Consider the following 19,564-nt stretch of genomic DNA (forward strand, 5'->3'; position numbering starts at 1 on the left):
GAAGATTTCTCTGGTAACAACTCAGAAAACAGCTCAAGTCTGAAATGCAGCTGTTAGATAAGGCGTACTAACTCTTGAATTTTATGCCTCGTTTCGCCCTTCACTAGCTGAGCAGTTGAACAGTGATGCACTCTCATGACAGCCACCTTCCCACTGCTGAATTCGACTGTACATTATACCAACTAAAAGCTGGAGCAAACTTTGGTTCAGAGGCAGCAAGACCCACTGAGCCAGGGCCAGGGCAAAATCCCAACAGCTTGTGCAAGAGAACATCTTGTGGTTTGCATATCCCATGTTAATTAATTTGGGATGGGGCCCATTTGGATTTTCTGCCTGAGGCACTAAAATTGTCTTCAACCCCAGGTAAACTAAATCCTTCTTCTGAATCTGTAAATGTTTGCATAGGGAAAATGCCATGAACATCGAAAAGCAGCTACTGCACTTGTGAAAACAAACCCTTGCGTGCTTATTTACAAAAAAGAGGAGGGGGAGCCATTCATGGTAGGTTTTGGCCCCATGCCACCATCTGTCCACAAAAATATGTTCATGTAGCAAGAGGGAAGGGAAGAGCAGCTCTTCCACACAAGTTTTAAACTAAAGAGATATTTACATTCTTGACACTTTCACTTGATTTTCTTTCTTTTTTTAAATCAAGGGGGGCCTCACCTGTTTGATTTTGTTGCTTTGAATGGGCCTCTCAGACCTTGTAAGAGACAATAATCATTTTTAAAGGTAGAACAGTATCAGGCCAATAAAGCATGCCAGTATTTTAGCTGTATGACTAAAATGTATCTGTTTTCCTAAAATTGCTCAAAGCAATGTATGGAAAATGATGAGCACATTGCGTCCAAACAGGCTATCAAATCTGGTTGATTGTAATGTGGGCAGTAAAGCACCTGCTTAATTTTCTCCTGTTGAAATCAATGGGACTTGAAAGTGCTTAATTTTGGATTGATAGTACTCTATAAAAACATCACCATTAAACAATTTAATGCACAACAAAGCAAAAATGAAAAGCATACACAACAATATTGGTAATCAAAAACAAGCAAGAATCGCATCTACAACAGCAAACCCTATCAAATGCATGCCTTATGTGGTGATGTGGAATATTGGAAGAGTTGGATTGAGGACCACAGCAGATGTACTTGCTCTTTTGGGTGACATGTGAAGAGGGAGATGATGTGTTATCTCCTTGTGTTGGGAGAACATCCCCTTTCCCCTTTCGGACATGACCCTGAAGTACAGCCACAGGGAGAAGAAAGTCATATGTGCTGCTTCCAATGTTTGAAGCAGTCCTAAGGGAGATCTCAGAAGTGAATGGATTCCCAATGATAGGATCGCCACAGAAAATACCCTGCAATATGTTCCTCTGAGCCTAATCTTCCAAACCGAGAGGACCCTGAGCAAGGCCTTTTCCCTGCATCTTAAGCAGATCAGGTCACTTGGGAAGAAACATTCTTTGAGGCAGCCTCCCCCAACCTGGTGCCCTTTAGATATTTTGGACTACAACTCCCAGAATTCTTGGCCATTGGCCATGCTGGCTGGAGCTGATGGGAGCTGAAGTCCAAAACATCTGGAGGGCACCAGGTTGGGGGAGGCTGCCTTAAGGTTTGTCCCAGCATCTTAGAGGCTTATCGTCTCAAAATGTGTCAAAAAAGTCAATATGGTTACTTCAGTATCGGCATGTGCTTGTCAGGATGAGAGTTGCTGCACTCTGGAACTCCTCTCCCCAGAAAAAAGTAGCACGAAAAAGCAAGCACAGTAAGTAATGGTGTGAATTAAAAGTGCTATATTAAAATATCAATTCTATTTTAATACAATTTCTAGCATTGGAGTGGGGGCAGGGGAGAGAGTAATGTGTAAAATTCTCCTGTTATCGCAGATCGGGGGGGTGTTTTAAATGAGCTCCATGTTGCCAAGTGTATCCCATGTTCATTAGGCTGCCTTTATGATAAAGAGATATTTGAACATCCTCCCTTCTGACACACAGTTATAGCAATAAAGCTTAGAGCTAGATAGTTGTATGCACAGAGTCCATCCCCACAGAACTGAATTTATGAGCAATTTCCATAGTGCTTACAGCATTTTGCCAGCATACTTTTGCCTGCTCTTTGTGAGCATCTCTTTCTTTTCCCTCCAGGAACCGGCACAGTCAGATGGATGCGAAGTATTCTGCCCCCAAACCACTCACTAATGAGAAATAGGACAAGGGCGGGCATCCATCTTCTGTGGCATTTAAGCTAATTGTGTAATTAAAGGCCAATTTCAGCTATGATATTGGAGCTGAGTCAGACACAGGCCCTAAGAGCTCGCAAGCAAAACATCAGAGCACATGAGCCAGAGGCTGGTGGGAAGGAAGAGATTGGGCTTTCGTATTAAGATTACAAATGAATGCACTTTTCCTACAGTTTCTTCTTAACACAGCAGTTTGGCCAGTAGTAAACGCAGGCCCCAATTGGCCTAAAATTGTAACAAAGTCCAGTTGAAAGCAACAGGGCTTAGTCGCTCACAACCTTACCTTGACCGGTACTATAAAATATGGGAATGTATTTTAAATATAATTAGGGAACAAGTGTTTGCCCATAAGTGAATTATATCCTATTCCACATTAATATACAATTTGTTATTTAATCCACATGAAAAATTGCATTGGAATACATGTTTAAATAGTATATTAACATCTCAAAATACATATTTCTAAGCATATTTTCTCTCATGCATTTCTAAACATAGGCCTGGATCACACATAACTCTAAGCCATGGTGTAATTTGTTGAAATCTAGCTTGTGTTTGCATCTGAACCCATCTCCGCAAACAAACTGGTTTGTTAACCAGCTACAAACCAGAAATAGAAGCCATGATTTGTTGCTTAAGAAATCTGGGTTGTTTAAACCATGGTTTGTCGTGATGTCTGAACCCAGATCTGTGGCTTGTTTGCACCACTGTCCACCCTGAAACAGAGGCACCCTGTACCCTGAAAACAAAGCTGCTCTGAAAGGTTGGCAAAATGGGCAGGAGAGAAACAAAGCAGAAATCAGGAAAACAAGCCACAGTTTGTTTGCTAATCTGTAAAACAATTCATGGCTAAAGTAATAAACCATGGTTAGCATAAACCATGGCTTGGTGTTATGTAAGAACGCAGCCATAGTTTGATGCTTTTAAACTGTTGAGAATTGTGTCACAACATCCCAAGAACTGTAAAATCCTGTGGATTGTTCCCATCTACACATCAGTCCAAGAGGTCGCTCATATCAGGTCTGTTCATATTGAAACTCTCAAAGATTAAATTCCTGCAAGCATCACTTCTGTGAACTGATTAAAAGGCAGAGGATAGACTGAATTTTTTAAAAACTCAGGCATATTAGCAAAGCTTGCCTTGTAGAGATACTAAAGAAAGTTCTTGGATTATTTTGTATAATTTATTAAACAAATGTTAGCACAGATTTGTAGAGGGAAAGGTCATATTTAATATGTTGTATGCCTTTAATTTGCAGTCCCACAAATTAAAATTCACCTTCACAGATTAATATTGGAAGCCAATATTAAGCAACTAAAACTTTATTTTGACAGATTTAAAGCTTCAAGCCCTTATATTGGTATTTATTTGTACGTACAAATGCGCAAAAGAAAAGTGTTCACCGTGTAGAGAACCCTAGTAAACTTAAAGACCAATCCTTACTCCCACTGGAGGTTAAGATGGGGTAGGGAGGAGCCCCACCATGGGGCCATACAGTGCCCCCAGTATGGATGAAAATCCTGCCAGTAATGTTTCCGCCTTTGGAAGGGCCTGCTCCAGGGCATGTCTGGGATGGTTTTGAATCCACTGGATCCAAAGCCACTTAAGAACGGAAGAAGAGTCTTGCTGTATCAGACTGAGGTCCATCTAGTCCAGTATTCTGATCACACAGTGGACAACCTGCTGCCTGGGGGAAACCCACAGGTAGAACATAACTGCAAGAGAGCCCTGTCACCTGTGTTCCCCAGCAACTGGTATACATAGGCATACTGTCTCAGAGAGCTGCAAATGCATAGTGATGCGTGAGCATTTCATGTTCGTGAATTGTGAGCAGCATTTGTATCTAGCACATTCAGAGAAACTGCTCATCTGGTTACCATACTCATCCTTCCAGCACTGCCAAGGTCAACAAGACCTTGGTTTATCAGCCAAGCTGAAAATTGAGCATGCAAAGATGGGGTTGCCAAGGATTAATCTTCACTAGCTGGCCCAATTTTTGAAATACTCTGAAAATGCAGTGAGGGGTGGGACAGTGTTTGCTTCTTAACCATTTTGAAGCCAGTTATCTCTTCCTTGTACTCCGAAAACCATTTTAGTTCCATTTCACACACGAACCTAGTGATTGGATACCAGACAGCTTGAATCATGATGAACATGCTCACAGTGAGGAGGAAGGAAAGATCTACATAAAGATCATAACCCACCAGCCTTACTACAGAGCTTTTGGGAACCAGCCAGAAAGGGGCCACAAGAGTCATGCTATGCATCAATGCCTTGCCTCTGATCTCCCTGGGCTCCCCTCCAAATGAGAAAGTGCACCCCCCTCTGGAGTTGGCACAGGAGCAGGTGATTCTGGGACCCACACTGGTATCGGCTGGGCCCCAGCAAAAGTGAAGACAGTGGGCAACCCTGGCAGGCAATGGTCAAGATCCAAGGCAGTAGCTGGGAAAAGCGAACAGGAGTTCCACAGTCCTCATGCTAGAAGTGTTACTCCGACTGAGGATCTCTTCCTCCAGAGCATAATAGGACCTGGCACATTTATTTATTTATTTTATTTGTAGCCCGCCATTCTGCCAAAAATGGCACTCAAGGCATTAAGATTGGGCCCTTGTAGTCAGGTGACAGGATGCTCAGATAGGCTGATACAGCACCTAGATGGTACCTTTGAGCCACATTGTTCATCTACCATGATTGCAGAAGTTATGGCCGGTAGCCTGGATTAAAGACAGACACGCACACTGACTTATCCAACACCTTACAGGTCCCCAGTAGAAAGAGGAGCCATTAAGCAAATGCAGAATGATTACATTTAGTATTCTAACTTAGCAAAATGCAGGCATTACTTTCTCCACTTCTGTTGGGACTTCTCCCATTTTGGAAGTTCCATTTCATACTTTGCCCTTAGAAATTTGCCGCCTCTAGGAATTAGTTGGCAAAGGAAATATTGACAGTACAGTTGTGTGTGATTACACTTCAGTTCTTACCTGGTATGTTCAGAGAAACCAGGGCTTCTTAACCAGGTATTTTAATGCATATGCACCATATCATGGCCATTATCTTAGCTATACAGAAATGTAGGTTGTTGATGATAATTCCTGGCAAGAATGTTTTTAATCCAAGATTGGCCTGGTATACTGGACAGTTCTTAGGTGACAGGAGTCACATAAGAACCGGCATCTGTCTAAAATATCTTAAGATTCTGAATCTGCAGCTCCAAAACAGGCCAAGGCATCTCCGGCTGTGTAAGCGAGCTCTTGGGAGACTGAATAATTGCTTAAGCCCTCATTAGGTGTAGGTTCCATTTTTTTAACGTGTATTAGTGAAAATGTGCATGACCGATAAATGAAAATGCATCTTGCGTACCAACAGCTTGGCTTGCCTGTCGTCTGTCTCTGAGTTCACATGCTTCTTCACTTCGGTGCCCTTCAACTAATCTCCCTCTACCGTGCCTCCTGGTTTGCATTATAATGACCGCAGCTGATATATCCAGAGTGCTGTGGGTTTATTTTTGCAAAAAGCACCACTGAATTATATATCCTTCCCAACTGTGCTTTGACTCCTCTCTTTTTGTTTGTTTGTTTCGTGGTTGTTCTTTTTTGCTGTGACCACTGAACTGCACGCTTTTTTCCTGCCTATTCCCATGCTTCTGCTCTGGCTGTAGGACTTCTTTGTGAACAATAACTCCAGACAGGTAAGTGTGCTTCTGCTCAGATCTTCTGTTGAATGAGCGAGTGGTTGGTGCTGATATTCACTGGAGCCATTAAATGCTGGAATCACATATTAGTTTTCAAAAGGACAGAGGACTCAGTGGTACTAATGGTTTCTAACATTTCAGAATTAAAACTAACCTAAATCATTTTCTGTATCTCCGTAGAGGAAATAGTAACATAGCCTTGTGTGCATATAAGACCTAAAGTGCCCATTATTTAAAATAACTTCATTGGCTCAGAGCAGCAATAGCTTGATTGCTGGAGACACAAGAATATTAAATCTGTCTCTCATCCAGCACCATGAAAGTTTAGGGTCAACCCTGCATTCTTGATTAATAATTCTTGACTTACGGCTTGCTTCTGCTCATCTGATCCTTGTACACATTCTTTTTTCAATTGGCCAATGCTATGTTTTCTTGCAGAGAGTCCACAAGCCACTCAGGTGCTGGAAGGTGGGTGGTAGCAGACCCTCTCAGCAGTCAAGAGAGGCCCGGGCCACTCCCTTTTTTTAATGCTCCTGGTATATTAAAAAACAAAGAAATGCCAAGACAGGTTTACAAAACTGTGGCATATTTTAAACGTTTGCATTTAACAAATTAACGCTTTTAACACAAAAAATACAATGCAATGATTAGTAATAAATGTTCCTTTTTTATTTAACAAATGCTTTTATAGCTGTTTTCTGTGCAAATTCACCAATTATTCTGGAAAAAAAATAGTTTTCTTGCAATGACACAGTGTATGTTAAGCATAGCAAGGCCATTCAAATGATCTTGTCCTGCAGTTGAACAGTAATTCTTGATCTGCTTCAGCACAACGTGGCCGGAGAGCTCAGAACGGCAATATTCTTCTCTCAAGGTATCCCTGATGAGTTTCCCTCCTTCATAGGAACCAGTTGTTCTGAGATACACCTGAAGCTACTGATGCAGGCAGACTGAGAGAAATCCTCAATGCACCAGTGACTTTAGGAAACTCACCAGCAAGTCCAAATTGGAGTATTTCCTGAAGCAATTCCTTCGACTTATAATTTGGCTTTAAAAAAAGAGTTTAACCACTGCCTCCTTAAGTGCACTGGGAACCACACCCTCTCTCAGAGAGGCATTAACCGTCTTTGAGATGCAGATGGTAAGCCTAGTCCTGGCTGATTTTAAATCCAGGAAGGGATGGATCGGAAGAGCAAGCAGCGGGTCTCAAACCACTAAGTAACTTGTCCACATCCTCAGGTTGCACAAGCTGAAACCTGCCCAAAACAACATTACTAGATGGAACCCTGGTCACATCCGTCTCTAACACTTTATACAACTGGAAAAAGCTCCACTGGCTGCCATTGTGCAGAAGCAAGACAAGTAAGATTTCTTCACTGCCATCACTGCCACAGGTGGTTTCTCATCATGCTTATCACAGGATTGCCACCTGTGCTCTAGTTGATGACCCAGCTGTTTCACAGACTTCAACTCCTCAGAATACCAAGATGCCGATATGGCTCTACGATTGGGCCGAGGGCACTTGGGTGCGATTGTATTTATGGCCTTGGGCATTTCCCCATCCCAAGAAGAGACCAGGGCCTTGGCAGAACTGCCAGCTAAGGAAACTCCCCAAGACCCCTCAGGAAACCATCTGGATCCATCAGCCTCCAGTGGTGGTCCATTAGAATCGGTCCACTACCCTTGCCAGGGTTAAGAGCAGCCAATAGGTCAAACTTGTTTTAACTGTCCATGACAACAGAGCTATTTCTAGCTCCTTCACCCATGGATTATTTCCCCTAAACAAGTACAGAAAATGAAGTCCACTGTATGTCTAGCCCAATATGTGTTGGGCTAGATATTAATTACGGTAGGTCCATGGTTGTAATAGAGACCATAAAATCCCAAGTTGTCCCAGACAAGAGAGAGCCATTTGGAATAAAGTTACAGAGAGAGTGCCATTGGGGACGAAGATAAAGTCCCCTGCACAAAACAACCAGAGAACAAGAGATCAATAATTTTACATTTTAGTTCCTACAATTGCACTGATTCAAACTTCGTACTATGCTTCTCCATATTGCTTATGCATGAAATACCGATCAAATTCTATCATAGCAGTAAGAACTATACGCCACGAAGCTCCATCATATAGCTATGTACATATTTCAGACAAAAGACCCCTGTATCATAAAATAGCCTTAAAGAACCTGTGCATTTAGAACATGAGCATCCCTTATTCTCTTATTCTATTTCTATATGCACTGGGGAAAGATACAGCCTTAAGAAGGAAACACAAAAAGTATAACAATTGAAGTATTTTTGACAGATGCAAAACATCAGAATTTTTGCAGCAAAATAATGTCACTTCAGAATTTTCGATAAAACAGAGTATTTATTATACCAGTTATGGTTTGAATGATAGCTACGTGTCATTCGTAACCTATAGACTTAATTCTGTTTTAAATGTTCCGCCTCAGATGGCAGTGTCTTGCAATATAATTGTATGATTCATGAGATAATTACAGGATTTATAAAAAAATATTGATTCATAGAGCACTACGGGCGCTGTGGCCTGGTAGTGGGACACAAATTTAAAGTTGTATGATGAACATCTTCGTCTTTCAAACCTGTCAGTTTCTCTCTGTTCCTATATGTGAACCTCATTTGGAGATAACAGCAAGACTTAATTTGAGGCCCTCCGTGAATGTGAGGCCAGTGGGCTCTCCTGTGATAGGCCCTGTGTGGTGGTGGTGGACTTAATCTCTGTAATCCACTAAATCCTTGTGAATGTTCAGGGATAATGCCAGAGGTTCTAAGTCACTTCTTCTAATGGATCATTGTTGTATCAGAGAGTGCTCCTGATGTATTGACTGAACGAATTTGACAGTTTTATTTTTCTGCCCCCACCTTCAGCTTTTGGATAGACTGGGATAAAAATCCTGTATATTTCTTCCATCCCGCAGCCAAATATCTTGTTGGTTATTTTAAATAAGTGTAAAATTCTGCTCTTGTGCATCTACCATCAGCCCTCCCCAACCTGGTGACTTCTGGATGTGTTGGACTTAGGGATGTACAGTTTTTGTTAAATCCATTCCATCCATGTTGTGCAGATTTTCAGGTGTCCTTCGTTCTGTCATCTACTCACTGATGGAATTCAATTTTATGTACAAGAGTTTTGTTCCTGTTTGCAAGTGCACGTTAGCGCTAACGTGCACTTGTGCCAATGTGCACTTTCACAAATGTGCATTAGTGCAAGTGAGCATGTGTGCACATGCGCATTTGAGCGAGTGTGCATTAGTGCTAATGGACACTTGCGCAAATCCCCCCCCCCAATTAAAAATCTGGCTACACATCTGCATGATTCAGAACAAGCCAGCCCATTACGGAATGCAAAGGCCAGAGTCATAGAAATCTGAACTCATTTGAATCCATTACAGATTTCTCCAACTTCTCTAATTGGACTGCAACTCCCGTTCCATCAGTGATGAAAGTAGCAGTCCAACACATCTGGAGGGCACCAGGTTGGGGAAGTCTTATCTACAACTTTGTTCCACCAAAAGCCTATAGTTCTGCCTTTTGACCTGCTCTGGGTTGCTACCTAGCCTATCCTTGCCTCCTGTGTTCTGTAAATAAACTACAGCACCACTGCCATAATCTTGTAAGGTAGGTTACCATTGCTGGGGAACAGCTCAGTGGCAGAACAGGAGCCCCTGGGGAGCAGCTGCCAGTCACACAATACTGGACTAGATGGACGAGCGTTGTAAGTCACTGCTCCATTTCGAACATGAAACTGCTCTACATTGAGTCAAGATATAGGTCCATCTGTATGCTAAAGTTGTGCTTTAAAACTTTCCTGTTCCATGTTTTAGTAGCTTTGATATTCTTCTTCTTCAATCTAGTTTAAATTATTATTGCTGCTTTAAAAGTATGTTAATGTCTTTAATTTCATATTTATTTATTACTGCCGAATAGCTGAAGTTCTCTTTTATTATGTCTCCCTGAGAACTTTAGCTATAGGGAGACTCAGTCATCCGCTGACATTTCCCAGCCTGGCTATTTTCAGATCCCTGGTTAATTGGAGGTGCTGGGGTTGAACCTGGGATCTTCTGCATGCAACTCATGTGCTCTACCTCTGAACTAAGGCTCTTCCTCTTAAAAAGCAGCATGGGGCTTTGAAACTTCGTTGGTAGTTCAGCTTCTAGTAAAATAGCTCTATACAAAACATCACCGTTTGTGTATGCTAGGAAAGCCTTTGCATATTCCTCACTGTCCACACACTTGTGGGTTCTTAAACCTTTCCACCTGGATAAATATTTATACACTTGTAACCAATAGCTTCCCCCCACCCCCCAAAAAAAATATTCCAGTTAATGAAACAGCTGATTGTATTTCAGTGGCAGACTGGATTGTAATCGTCAGCTGCAGTAAAGCTTCTTGATTGAAGCTCAGTATGCTGGCATATGCTGGACATTCTAAAATGTCAATGTGTATCTGCCTGTTCATGGATTCTTTTCATGCTTTTTGCAGAAAGAAGACTCCCTTGATGACACACTGAGTTCCAGGCATAAAGTCAAGGAGCTTTCAGTGATAGATGGCCGGAGAGCTCAGAACTGCAATATTCTTCTCTCAAGGTATCACTGATGAGTTTCCCTCCTTCATAGGAACCAGTTGTTCTGAGATTTTTCTCCCAAGTTGTCCTCTGAAATATTTAAAGACTCTTTGACCAAGTACATGCACATCCCATCTGTCTTGGTTTATTTTCTCTTATAGACAGAGCTATAAATATAGATGTGGATTAATATTGTGTGTTCATGTGTGTAGGTGAGGCAGCCTTCCCTAGCATGATGCGTTCCATATACATTGGACTGCAGCTCCCATAATCCCTGACCATTGGCAATACGGGCAAGGGCTGATGGGTGTTGTAATCTGAAACATCTGGAGGGCACCAGGTTAGGAAAGGCTGGTGTAGGGGAATGAGACAAATTCATGGACGATAAATCTATCAGGTTCAAGAGGCAGCATACCACTGAATTAACAGTTCCTGCATGGCAACAGTGTGATGCTCATTGGAGCAAAAAATCCATATATGCTGATAGGGACTGAGCTGGCAGTGACTCACCAGGAAAGAAATGTTGGGTGGACAGTTGCAGTGGATAGTTGATATTGACCCAGTGCATGGCTGCTGTGACAAAGGAAAAATTCCATGTTGTAGATCATTGGGAAGAAATGGAAAAACAAGAAGGGCAATATAATAATGCCCTTATACATTCTATGGTGTGACCACACTTGGGATACTGTTTGAAGTTCTGGTTACAGCACCTCAAAAAGAGAAATCATGGAGCTGGAAAAGGTGCAGAAAAGCACAACCAAATTGATCAAGGGCTGGAGCATCTCCCCTCTAAGGAAAGGTTTCAGTGGTTGGGGCTGTTTAGCTTAGAAAAGGTGAGTAAGGGGAGACATGATGCAGGTGTACAAAGTTATGCATGGTGTGGAGAAAGTGGACAGAAAGAGAAACCTTTCTCTTTATACTAGAGCCCAGGGTCAGCCAATGAAAATGAACAGTGGGAGATTCAGGACAGACAGATAGATGTACTTCTTCACACTGTGCTTAGCTAAACTATAGAATTTTCTGTCACAAGATGTAGTGATGGTCATTAACTGGGATAGCTTTAAGGGGGGATTACAAAAACTCAGGGAAGATAAGGCCATCAGTGGCTACTAGTCCTGATGGCTATATGCTACATCCAGTATCCAAGGTAGTATGCCTATGTACACCAGTTGCTGGGGAACACAAGTGGGGCAGTGTTAGTATTATCATGTCTTGCTTCTTGCCTTCCTGTATGCATGTTGTTGGCCTCTGTGGGAGCCAAATGTTGGACTAGAAAGGCCTTTGGTCTGATCCAGGACGGCTCTTCTTTTCTTCGTATTACCCCATTGCTGCTCCCATTTAAAAAGCTGTCCATATGCACTCACAACGTTTCTTTAAAAGATTTTGAAGGAGTTTGGGAGAGGAATTGTGGTGAAGATGCATGGAGAGGGGCATGGTATGCCGAAGTGTGTGATGCTATCCCAGGGGCTTTCTCTCAGCCCAACCTACCTGACAGGGTTGTTGTGAGGATACCCTTAAACCCCAGACAGACATGTAGTAAATGACACCAGTCTGCAGTTCTCTAGGGCGGCTCACAGCAATAAAAATGCAATTAAACCAATAGAATATAAGAGCAATAAAAGCACAATAACACAATAAAAACAGCAATAAAAACCAACAACAGACCCAGCAATATAAACAGCAACAACAGCAATCATCTCAGGAGGATGCCAGAGTAAAATAATATGCTTTTAAGGCCTTCTTAAAGGTCTGCAATGATGGAGCATGGCGGACTCCCGATGGCAACTTATTCCAGAGGTGTGGGGCCACTGCAGAGAAGGCCCTCTCACATGTGGTTGCCTACCTCACTGCTTTGACGGGTGGGCAGATAAGAAGGGCCTCTCTTGCTCTCTCTTTTAATGTCCTGGCAGGCTAACACAGGTGAAGGCAATTTAGGAAATTTGTTCCCAAACCGTTTAAAGCTTTAAAGGTCAAAAACAGCACTTTAAAATGGGCTCAGAAACACACCCGTAACTACTGCAGCTGTCGCAGTATAGGTTTTATATGATCAACTTGCCTCATCCCCAACAACACTCAGGCAGCTGCATTCTGCACCAGCTGAACTCTCTGAACCATCTTCAAAGGTAGCCCCACGTACAATGCATTACAGTAGTCCAGCCTGGACATCACTAGTGCATGGATAACTGAGGGAGGTCCATCCTTTCCAGTGAGGGCCATAGGTGGCGTACCAGTCTAAGCTGGTAAAAGATGCTCCTGGACACTGCAATCACCTGGGCTTCCCAGTTAGTGCCAAGTCCAGGAAGACTCCCAGATGCCACACTTGGTCTTTTAGGGAGAATGCAGCCCCATCTAAGACCAGTTGTAGACCTCCATCCAGAGTAGTTGGTTTCCCAACCCACAATACCTCTGACTTGTCTTCATTAAGAGCTGATGAAAGAGTTCTACACACCAAAAGTCTTCCAGGGCCAGCTCATTAGACCTAGATTAGCCTTTCCCAACCAGATGCCCTCCAGATGTGTTGGACTACAAACCCCATCTCCACAGGCTGTGCTGGTTGGGGATAATGGGGATTGTAGTCCCAACACACCTGGAGGGTCCCAGCTTGGAGAAGGCTGTTCTAAATGTATATAAAATAAGCCAGATATTGTCTGGCATGCAGCACAGAAAGGTTCTGCCTTGCTAGACATTTTATCTCTTCATGCCTGGCTCTCTTGCTCTAGGGAGAAAATGATTGTATAGTGAGCTCATATTAGATTTCTTCTCATGCTAGCAATTTTTTTTTCCCTAAGTGCAACATGACCTTTTATGGCTTCTGGATTTGGGGGTCTGGACTGAAACTGTCCAGCGAGGCTAAATAAACCTCTTCCTTGCACCTGGGGCAAGTGTGTTCCCTTAAGTCCCCCTACCTTGTTCGTTTTGATCAGGAAGCCAGGAGGACCACTCGTCATGAGGGCTATATGGGACTGGCAGGACCAGAGGCGGCATGTCTCCAAATACCAGTCACTGAGGAGCATCAGCGGGAAGGGCCATTGCCAGTGGAGGCTGGTGGCTGCCATGTCAGATGGGGGTGAATCGGCTCCGGGTTTCAGAACTCTAAAGGAGTATCCAAGGGGCAGAGCTCCATTAGAGATCTGACTGAAACTCAGAGCGAATGCACTGCCCCACTGGCATTCGAGCCACCAGCCTGCACTGGCTGTGGCCCTCGTGTCCTGCTTGCGGGCATCCCACAGGCATGGAGTTGGCCACTGTGGGAAAGAGGATCCCAGACTAGCGAGAGGCCTTTGGTTTGATCCAACAGGGCTCTTCTTTGTTGTTCAGTCGTTCAGTCGTGTCCAACTCTTCATGACCCCATGGACCATAGCACGCCAGGCCTTCCTTGGGCTCTTCTTACAGGGGTGCTGAAGACCAGTGGAGTGTCCAGTGATGCTGCAACTTCAGTCTGTGCCTCACAGCCCCATCTCCCTCCCTTCCCAGCTCTTGCTGTTAAACGTTAGGTCTTTCCTCTGCTTCCAAAAGCCAGCCAATTTGAGAGCATCTTTTCAGAAGCCTTGTGGTGAACTTTGACAAGTTTCCAGGGGAGAAAACTTCCAGGGTCATGGGGCGGCTGTGAAGAATGACTATGCTCAATTCCCATTACTTCCACCCCTGCCCTCAGAAAAACTTAATACCCAGGCAGGATTAACAAGGCACCCTTAAATTCAGATTTGCTTGCCATTCCACCACTTATCAGGCACTGGGCAATCTACCAGCTGTCTCTGTCACATATATGCAAGTGGTCCAAGCTAAGAAGGTCTGTAGTCTGTGGGGCTTAGGGGGCTGGACTTGCCTTCCAATAGCCAGGAAAAGGGGCAGGGCTGGGTCTTAGGGAGGGCAACGCGGGGTGCTGCTCTTCTCCCCTGCCTGCATTTCAGCCCTTGCACCAATATTCTGCAGGAACACCTGTTACTAACCAGTGTAAAAAGTAAGCGCAACAAGTGCTCTTAAAATGGCTTGCTGCTTTGCAAATCAATCTCCGATATGTCCAAGACCTGACTCTCAACCTTGGTGTGGTTCTTGCTTCTCCCCTCCACCCTTCCCAGAATGTGAAATAGCACCCCTAGAAATGGTCAGCCCATTTTTCCAGGGCAGCATTAGGTTCCACCTCTCGGGGCTCGGATCAGTCCGTCTTGGGGGAATGTTCACTGGTGACGCTTGCGCTTTGGTTTTCCTCCGAGGGAGCTCAGGATAGTTTGTCTTCCACTTCTGGGCTGCCTTCCATCCAGGGCCAAACGGAGTACAATCCTGCACTGTTGTGTCTCAGAGCAGATGTGCTTTAGAAGCCATCTTGCCTCTCTGGATCCACGAGACTGAGATTCTTGATGGCTTTTATATTCTCCTCCTGGCCACTGAATATTTGGGGTGGGTTTTCCTTTTGGGTAGCGTAGCTGGCTTCTCTCTCCCCCACCCCATGGCCAGGGCACTGCTGCCCCTAATGGCAAAGGTGATGGTACCACCCATGAAAAGGAAGTTAGGGAAGCTAGGGCAGGAGAAGCCAAGCCAAGCCTACTGTGCCGTTGGATGCCCAGACTGTGCCACAGCCTCAGCTCTCTGCTGGTGCAGGCTTTCTCTTCTCCATCCCCAGCACAGCTAGTCAGTTGAGGGGTTTGGGCAGCACCGCCTGCTGCACTTTCCTTTGTTTTCCTTCTTCTAGGTATGATTCTTTCCAGACCCCATGACTGCATCCCACAAATGTTCAAGCTGCCTCTGCAACACTGATTCTGTGTGTGTGTGTGTGTGTGTGTGTGTGTGTGTGTTTCCTTCATTCTGCAAGTTGCCTGTCAAACCCATCCCTGGACTGACTGATCTGGCTGGAGGAGGAGGAAAGGGGTTCCCAGTCGAAAAGTGTGATCCTGCACCTCCATTCTTGTTTGGTTTCTCCTTACCCCCACCCAGGCTTTTGGTTTGTCTCCTCAAAGCTGCCCACATCCATCAACCCTTGCAAGCTGTCACATCCCATTGGCAAATTTCAAGGCTTAAATCCTTGCGACAGCCAATACCCATGACCCAGTTCCACCCTCGGACAGGCTGCACTCAGCAGTTGCTGCCAACAAAGGTAATTATTGTGGTTTTTCTGAATAGGCTTATAGCTTTTGCTGGCCTCTTTCCCATCGCATTGTCAGAGAAGAGGTTATTCTATTTTGGGACTGGGAGTCATCTTGCACTTCCCCCCTCCCCCCCTCCATACATTCAGGACCTCTCTAAGGGCATATGCATGCAGCATTTTGTGTTTGCTTTTTTTAAGGCCTAGACTGTAAGTGCTGAGCTCATCCTAAACTCAAAAGCCAAGGGGTGGTCTTGCTGACACTGAGCTGATTCCCTTGCTAGTCTGCACAGCAGGCAGACACCAGGGCCCACACCTTGGAAGGATGTAAGAAACCTCTCACAAAATATGCAGTTCCTAATTAGTCATTTCAGTGCCCAGTGTAGGCTTTGAATTCTACTTATGCATCCGTGCGCACACACACACACATGATCCAGGACCCCCACACATTTAAATCTGGGAAACAACGTGTCATAACAAAGCAAGAACAGGAGGGAAGATGGCCACACAATAACTTTATTCCAAATCGGTTTACTTTTGCTGATTATTGGAGAACTAAACCACACTCATCCATTGATGTTGTACATTGTTTTTTAATTCTTTGTGAAGAGTTAATTAAGGAAAGAAGTATTTGTACTAGAGTGTATTGACTGAAGTTTGTAACAATCATACATTTGGATATGAATTTATAATTTCTTATTATCTTATTATCTTGAAAATTTTAATAATTAGAACATACACACACCAGTTATCCTTGCACTGACCTTGCCAATAAAGTTCTGTAAAATGTGGGGTGAGTTTATGAATGGCTGTGAACCTTTAATTATACTGCAGTGAAATTCCATGGTAAGTCAGCTCAGAAGCTGCCTGCCTAAGAAAGAAAAGGTCCAAAGCTGGTTTCTTGATCTCCAGTAGCCAGTGCTTAAGAACCCTGCCATTGTCACTGCAGCCCTGCTTGGGAATGCAAGTTGGATTTTGTTTTTAAAAAAATTGCTATAGCTTACCAATAACGAAAGATACCAAAACATACAGTCATTGAATGTAGAGTTCCAACATCTAAGAAAAGGTTCCCAATTTCTTTCAGAATGCAATTATCTCACAAAACCTCTGATACTCTGTTTTTTTAGGGCGCAATCCTAGCATGTTTAGAGTTGTAGGACTTTTTTCTGTCTAAACATGCATAGTGTTGTGCCCTTAATGTGTGTCACATCCAGCTTCTTCTTTTTCTCTCTCCAGTATTTCAGATTTAGTGCTTACTGCTGAATTCCAGGCTGGAGCGGGGTAGGGGCAGGGTTGTAATTAAGGCCTTCCTGTTTATAAACATGCTACCAACCCATTCATTATTATTCACATTAATGTTTAACTTGAAAATGAATCTGAAAGTGAAAACAGATTACCTTTGTGGCAGGTGATGGTGTCCTGTTGCACCCTTCAGTGAGCACACTACCCTTGTTCCCACCTTTCTTTGGACTGCAGCCGTTCCGTCTGTACTTGGAAACAGGTTGTACTTGGCCTGCTCTGCTCCTGGACTCATCATGGGTGTTTCTTTTGCATTCCTGACATTTCCTAATGCTTCCCCCATTTTTCTTTTGCATTCCTGACACTTCCTAATGCTTCTTGTCTACAGTATATGGCTATAAAATGACTGGCTTTGTCCAGGTTCAAACCTGGAACTATACACTAGGATGTTGGATGCTTACCTAGTCTGTCTGCCATGCGGACCTAACAGAAAGTTCCGTTGTTTCTTTTCCAGGCTGAAATTGTCGAATGATGAAATTAAACGTGCGATTTTAACAATGGATGAACAAGAGGACCTGCCGAAGGACATGCTTGAGCAGGTGAGCGTGATGGCTGCTTGTAAAAGGACTGTTATTTTTGAAGAGGAATTTTTGAAAATGCAGGCGGCATCTGCTTAGAGCTCAGAAACCAGGATCTCTGCCCCCCACCCCATTATGTATCTGGAAATCAGGAGAATTCTAGTAAGTGTGTCATCTCAGCTGCTTCCAAGCTGTTCACCCCAAAGGTGGAGCGGTTCTAAAGGAATATGGGAGATCTGTTGTGGGGGGGGGGAATCCTTTTTCTGCTAGGTGTGACTGTCCCTGCTTGCTATGAGCCAGTCCATAAAGGGCAGGCGGTGCATCCAGGCGGTGGTGATGGTTCTGCTAAATTTCACCACACCTGAGGAGTCATTCTTAGTGTGGGAGAGGAATGCTAAGGAAGTATCACCACACCCTAGAGGGTGACTCAGTTAGCCTGCCTGAAATGAAAGTGCAAGTTCTGGGGACCAATGAAGAGTCAATGGGTTGTATCCAATGTTACTCTTACTTAGAACAGACCCATTGAAATGAATGGGACAAATTAGTCATGACTAACCAAAGTCCATTTCATTTCAGTGGGTCTAGTCTAAGTAGGAGTAACTTGGATTCAACCAAGTGACACAGGTTGTGTCTGCCACTTAAGCATTTATTGCAAGATACTTCCGTATTTGTAGTTTAGACTTCCTGCATAATCTGAACTGGTGTGTGTGTGGCAGGGGGATTCTTTATAGTAACAAAGTATTTTTTTAGAAGAAGTAAGGAGAGAATAAAATAGGATCTGTAGAACTGAGAGGTGCTCAGCTCCAGCTACCAGGTGTTAGGGTAGCTTCCCCCTACATGGTGCACTCAAGATGTGTTGGACTGCATTTCTCATCATTCCTAGCCAGCGTTGCTAAAGAATCTTAAACCAGCTTCACAGCTACGTTTCTCTCACGCTTCCCCTTCCACTTGAGGAAGAAGTAGTAGTCACAGGAGGAGCAAGTGTGTCTAACTTGTCCGTTTTCCACCCTTTTTAGCTTTTAAAATTCGTTCCTGAAAAAGCCGATATTGACCTTCTGGAGGAACACAAGCATGAGCTGGACCGGATGGCCAAAGCCGACAGGTTCCTCTTCGAAATGAGCAGGTGATTTTACCAGGCTGCTTCCCAGCAAACACGCTCGCAGTGTGCATGCACCAAAAGCAGCAAGTTCCAAAGGCAATGGCTCTGGCAGGCTGTAGCCACCAGGAGTACTTTTCTAGCCCAAATACTGTTCGGAGCACAGATTGTGGCTGCTGGGAGGGCCTGAAGTGCCACTGAGATGCCTCTTCTTTTCATACTTGTTTCGGGCCTTGCCCCCAGAAACACTACATAACAGCCTCCAGCAACAGAGGCTGCACACGCACTGGAACCAGCGGGGTCGGCCACATGCAGAAGGCCCCCGTTGGATCCTGCCCTATAGTGTTTGCGTGCAAGTGGTATTCAGACTTAGACAAGATTGAATCACCTGCATCAGCCTGCCCACATTTCAAGATCAGCAAGAGAAGCCCTTCTTGTTTGCCCACCTGTGAGAGCGGTGAGGTGGGTGACCACAAGTGAGAGGGCCTTCTCTGCAGTGGCCCCACACCTCTGGAATAAGTTGCCATTAGGGGTCCGCCATGCTCCATCCTTGCAGGCTTTTAAGAAGGCCTTGAAAGCATATTACTTTACTCTGGCCTTCTCCTGATATGGTTGCTGTTGTTGCTGCTTTTATTGCTGGTTTTGTTGTTGGTTTTTATTGTTCTTTTTATTGTGTTCTTACTGTTTTATTGTGTTTTTATCATTCTTAATATTGTATCGGTTTTATGTGAAAGGGCTTCTGCTCTGAAAGGCAGCCAAGAAATACGATAGATAGATAGATAGATAGATAGATAGATAGATAGACAGACAGACAGACAGACAGACAGATAGATTTGGAAGAAAGGGAAGAAACGTGCAGATAGAGAGAGTGAAGTCCTAGTGGGGCCACAGGAAGTCTGGGAAGGGACCAATTTGATGTCCAAGAGTGGACGCCTGGGGGTGGCATGGACACATAGATTTAAGGAGTGTTTGCATTCTTTATCCTCTCATTGAGGGACCCCCTAATAAAACTCCTCCTGCAGGAACCTCCTGCCCACTGAGATCCTCAGG

At 44.0% G+C, this 19,564-nt stretch overlaps 1 protein-coding gene across 3 annotated transcripts in view; it reads left to right on the top strand.

Moving 5' to 3' along the window:
* DAAM1 (dishevelled associated activator of morphogenesis 1) overlaps positions 1 to 19,564 on the top strand; it is a 244,376-nt gene that overhangs the window by 209,748 nt on the left and 15,064 nt on the right. For 2 of the 3 annotated variants that reach the window (XM_084836010.1, XM_084836003.1), the window contains exons 16-18: positions 10,440 to 10,543; positions 17,355 to 17,439; positions 18,435 to 18,541. In XM_084836010.1, the coding sequence (XP_084692136.1) occupies positions 10,440 to 10,543; positions 17,355 to 17,439; positions 18,435 to 18,541 (296 nt within the window). Of the gene's footprint in view, positions 1 to 5,900; positions 5,931 to 10,439; positions 10,544 to 17,354; positions 17,440 to 18,434; positions 18,542 to 19,564 lie in introns of all 3 variants that reach the window. The other variant, XM_084835994.1, reaches the window with a different exon arrangement.

Source organism: Heloderma suspectum, chromosome 1 (genome assembly GCF_057233095.1).
Source record: "Heloderma suspectum isolate Gila_16-S chromosome 1, 16-S_ref, whole genome shotgun sequence".
NCBI lineage: Eukaryota > Metazoa > Chordata > Lepidosauria > Squamata > Helodermatidae > Heloderma > Heloderma suspectum.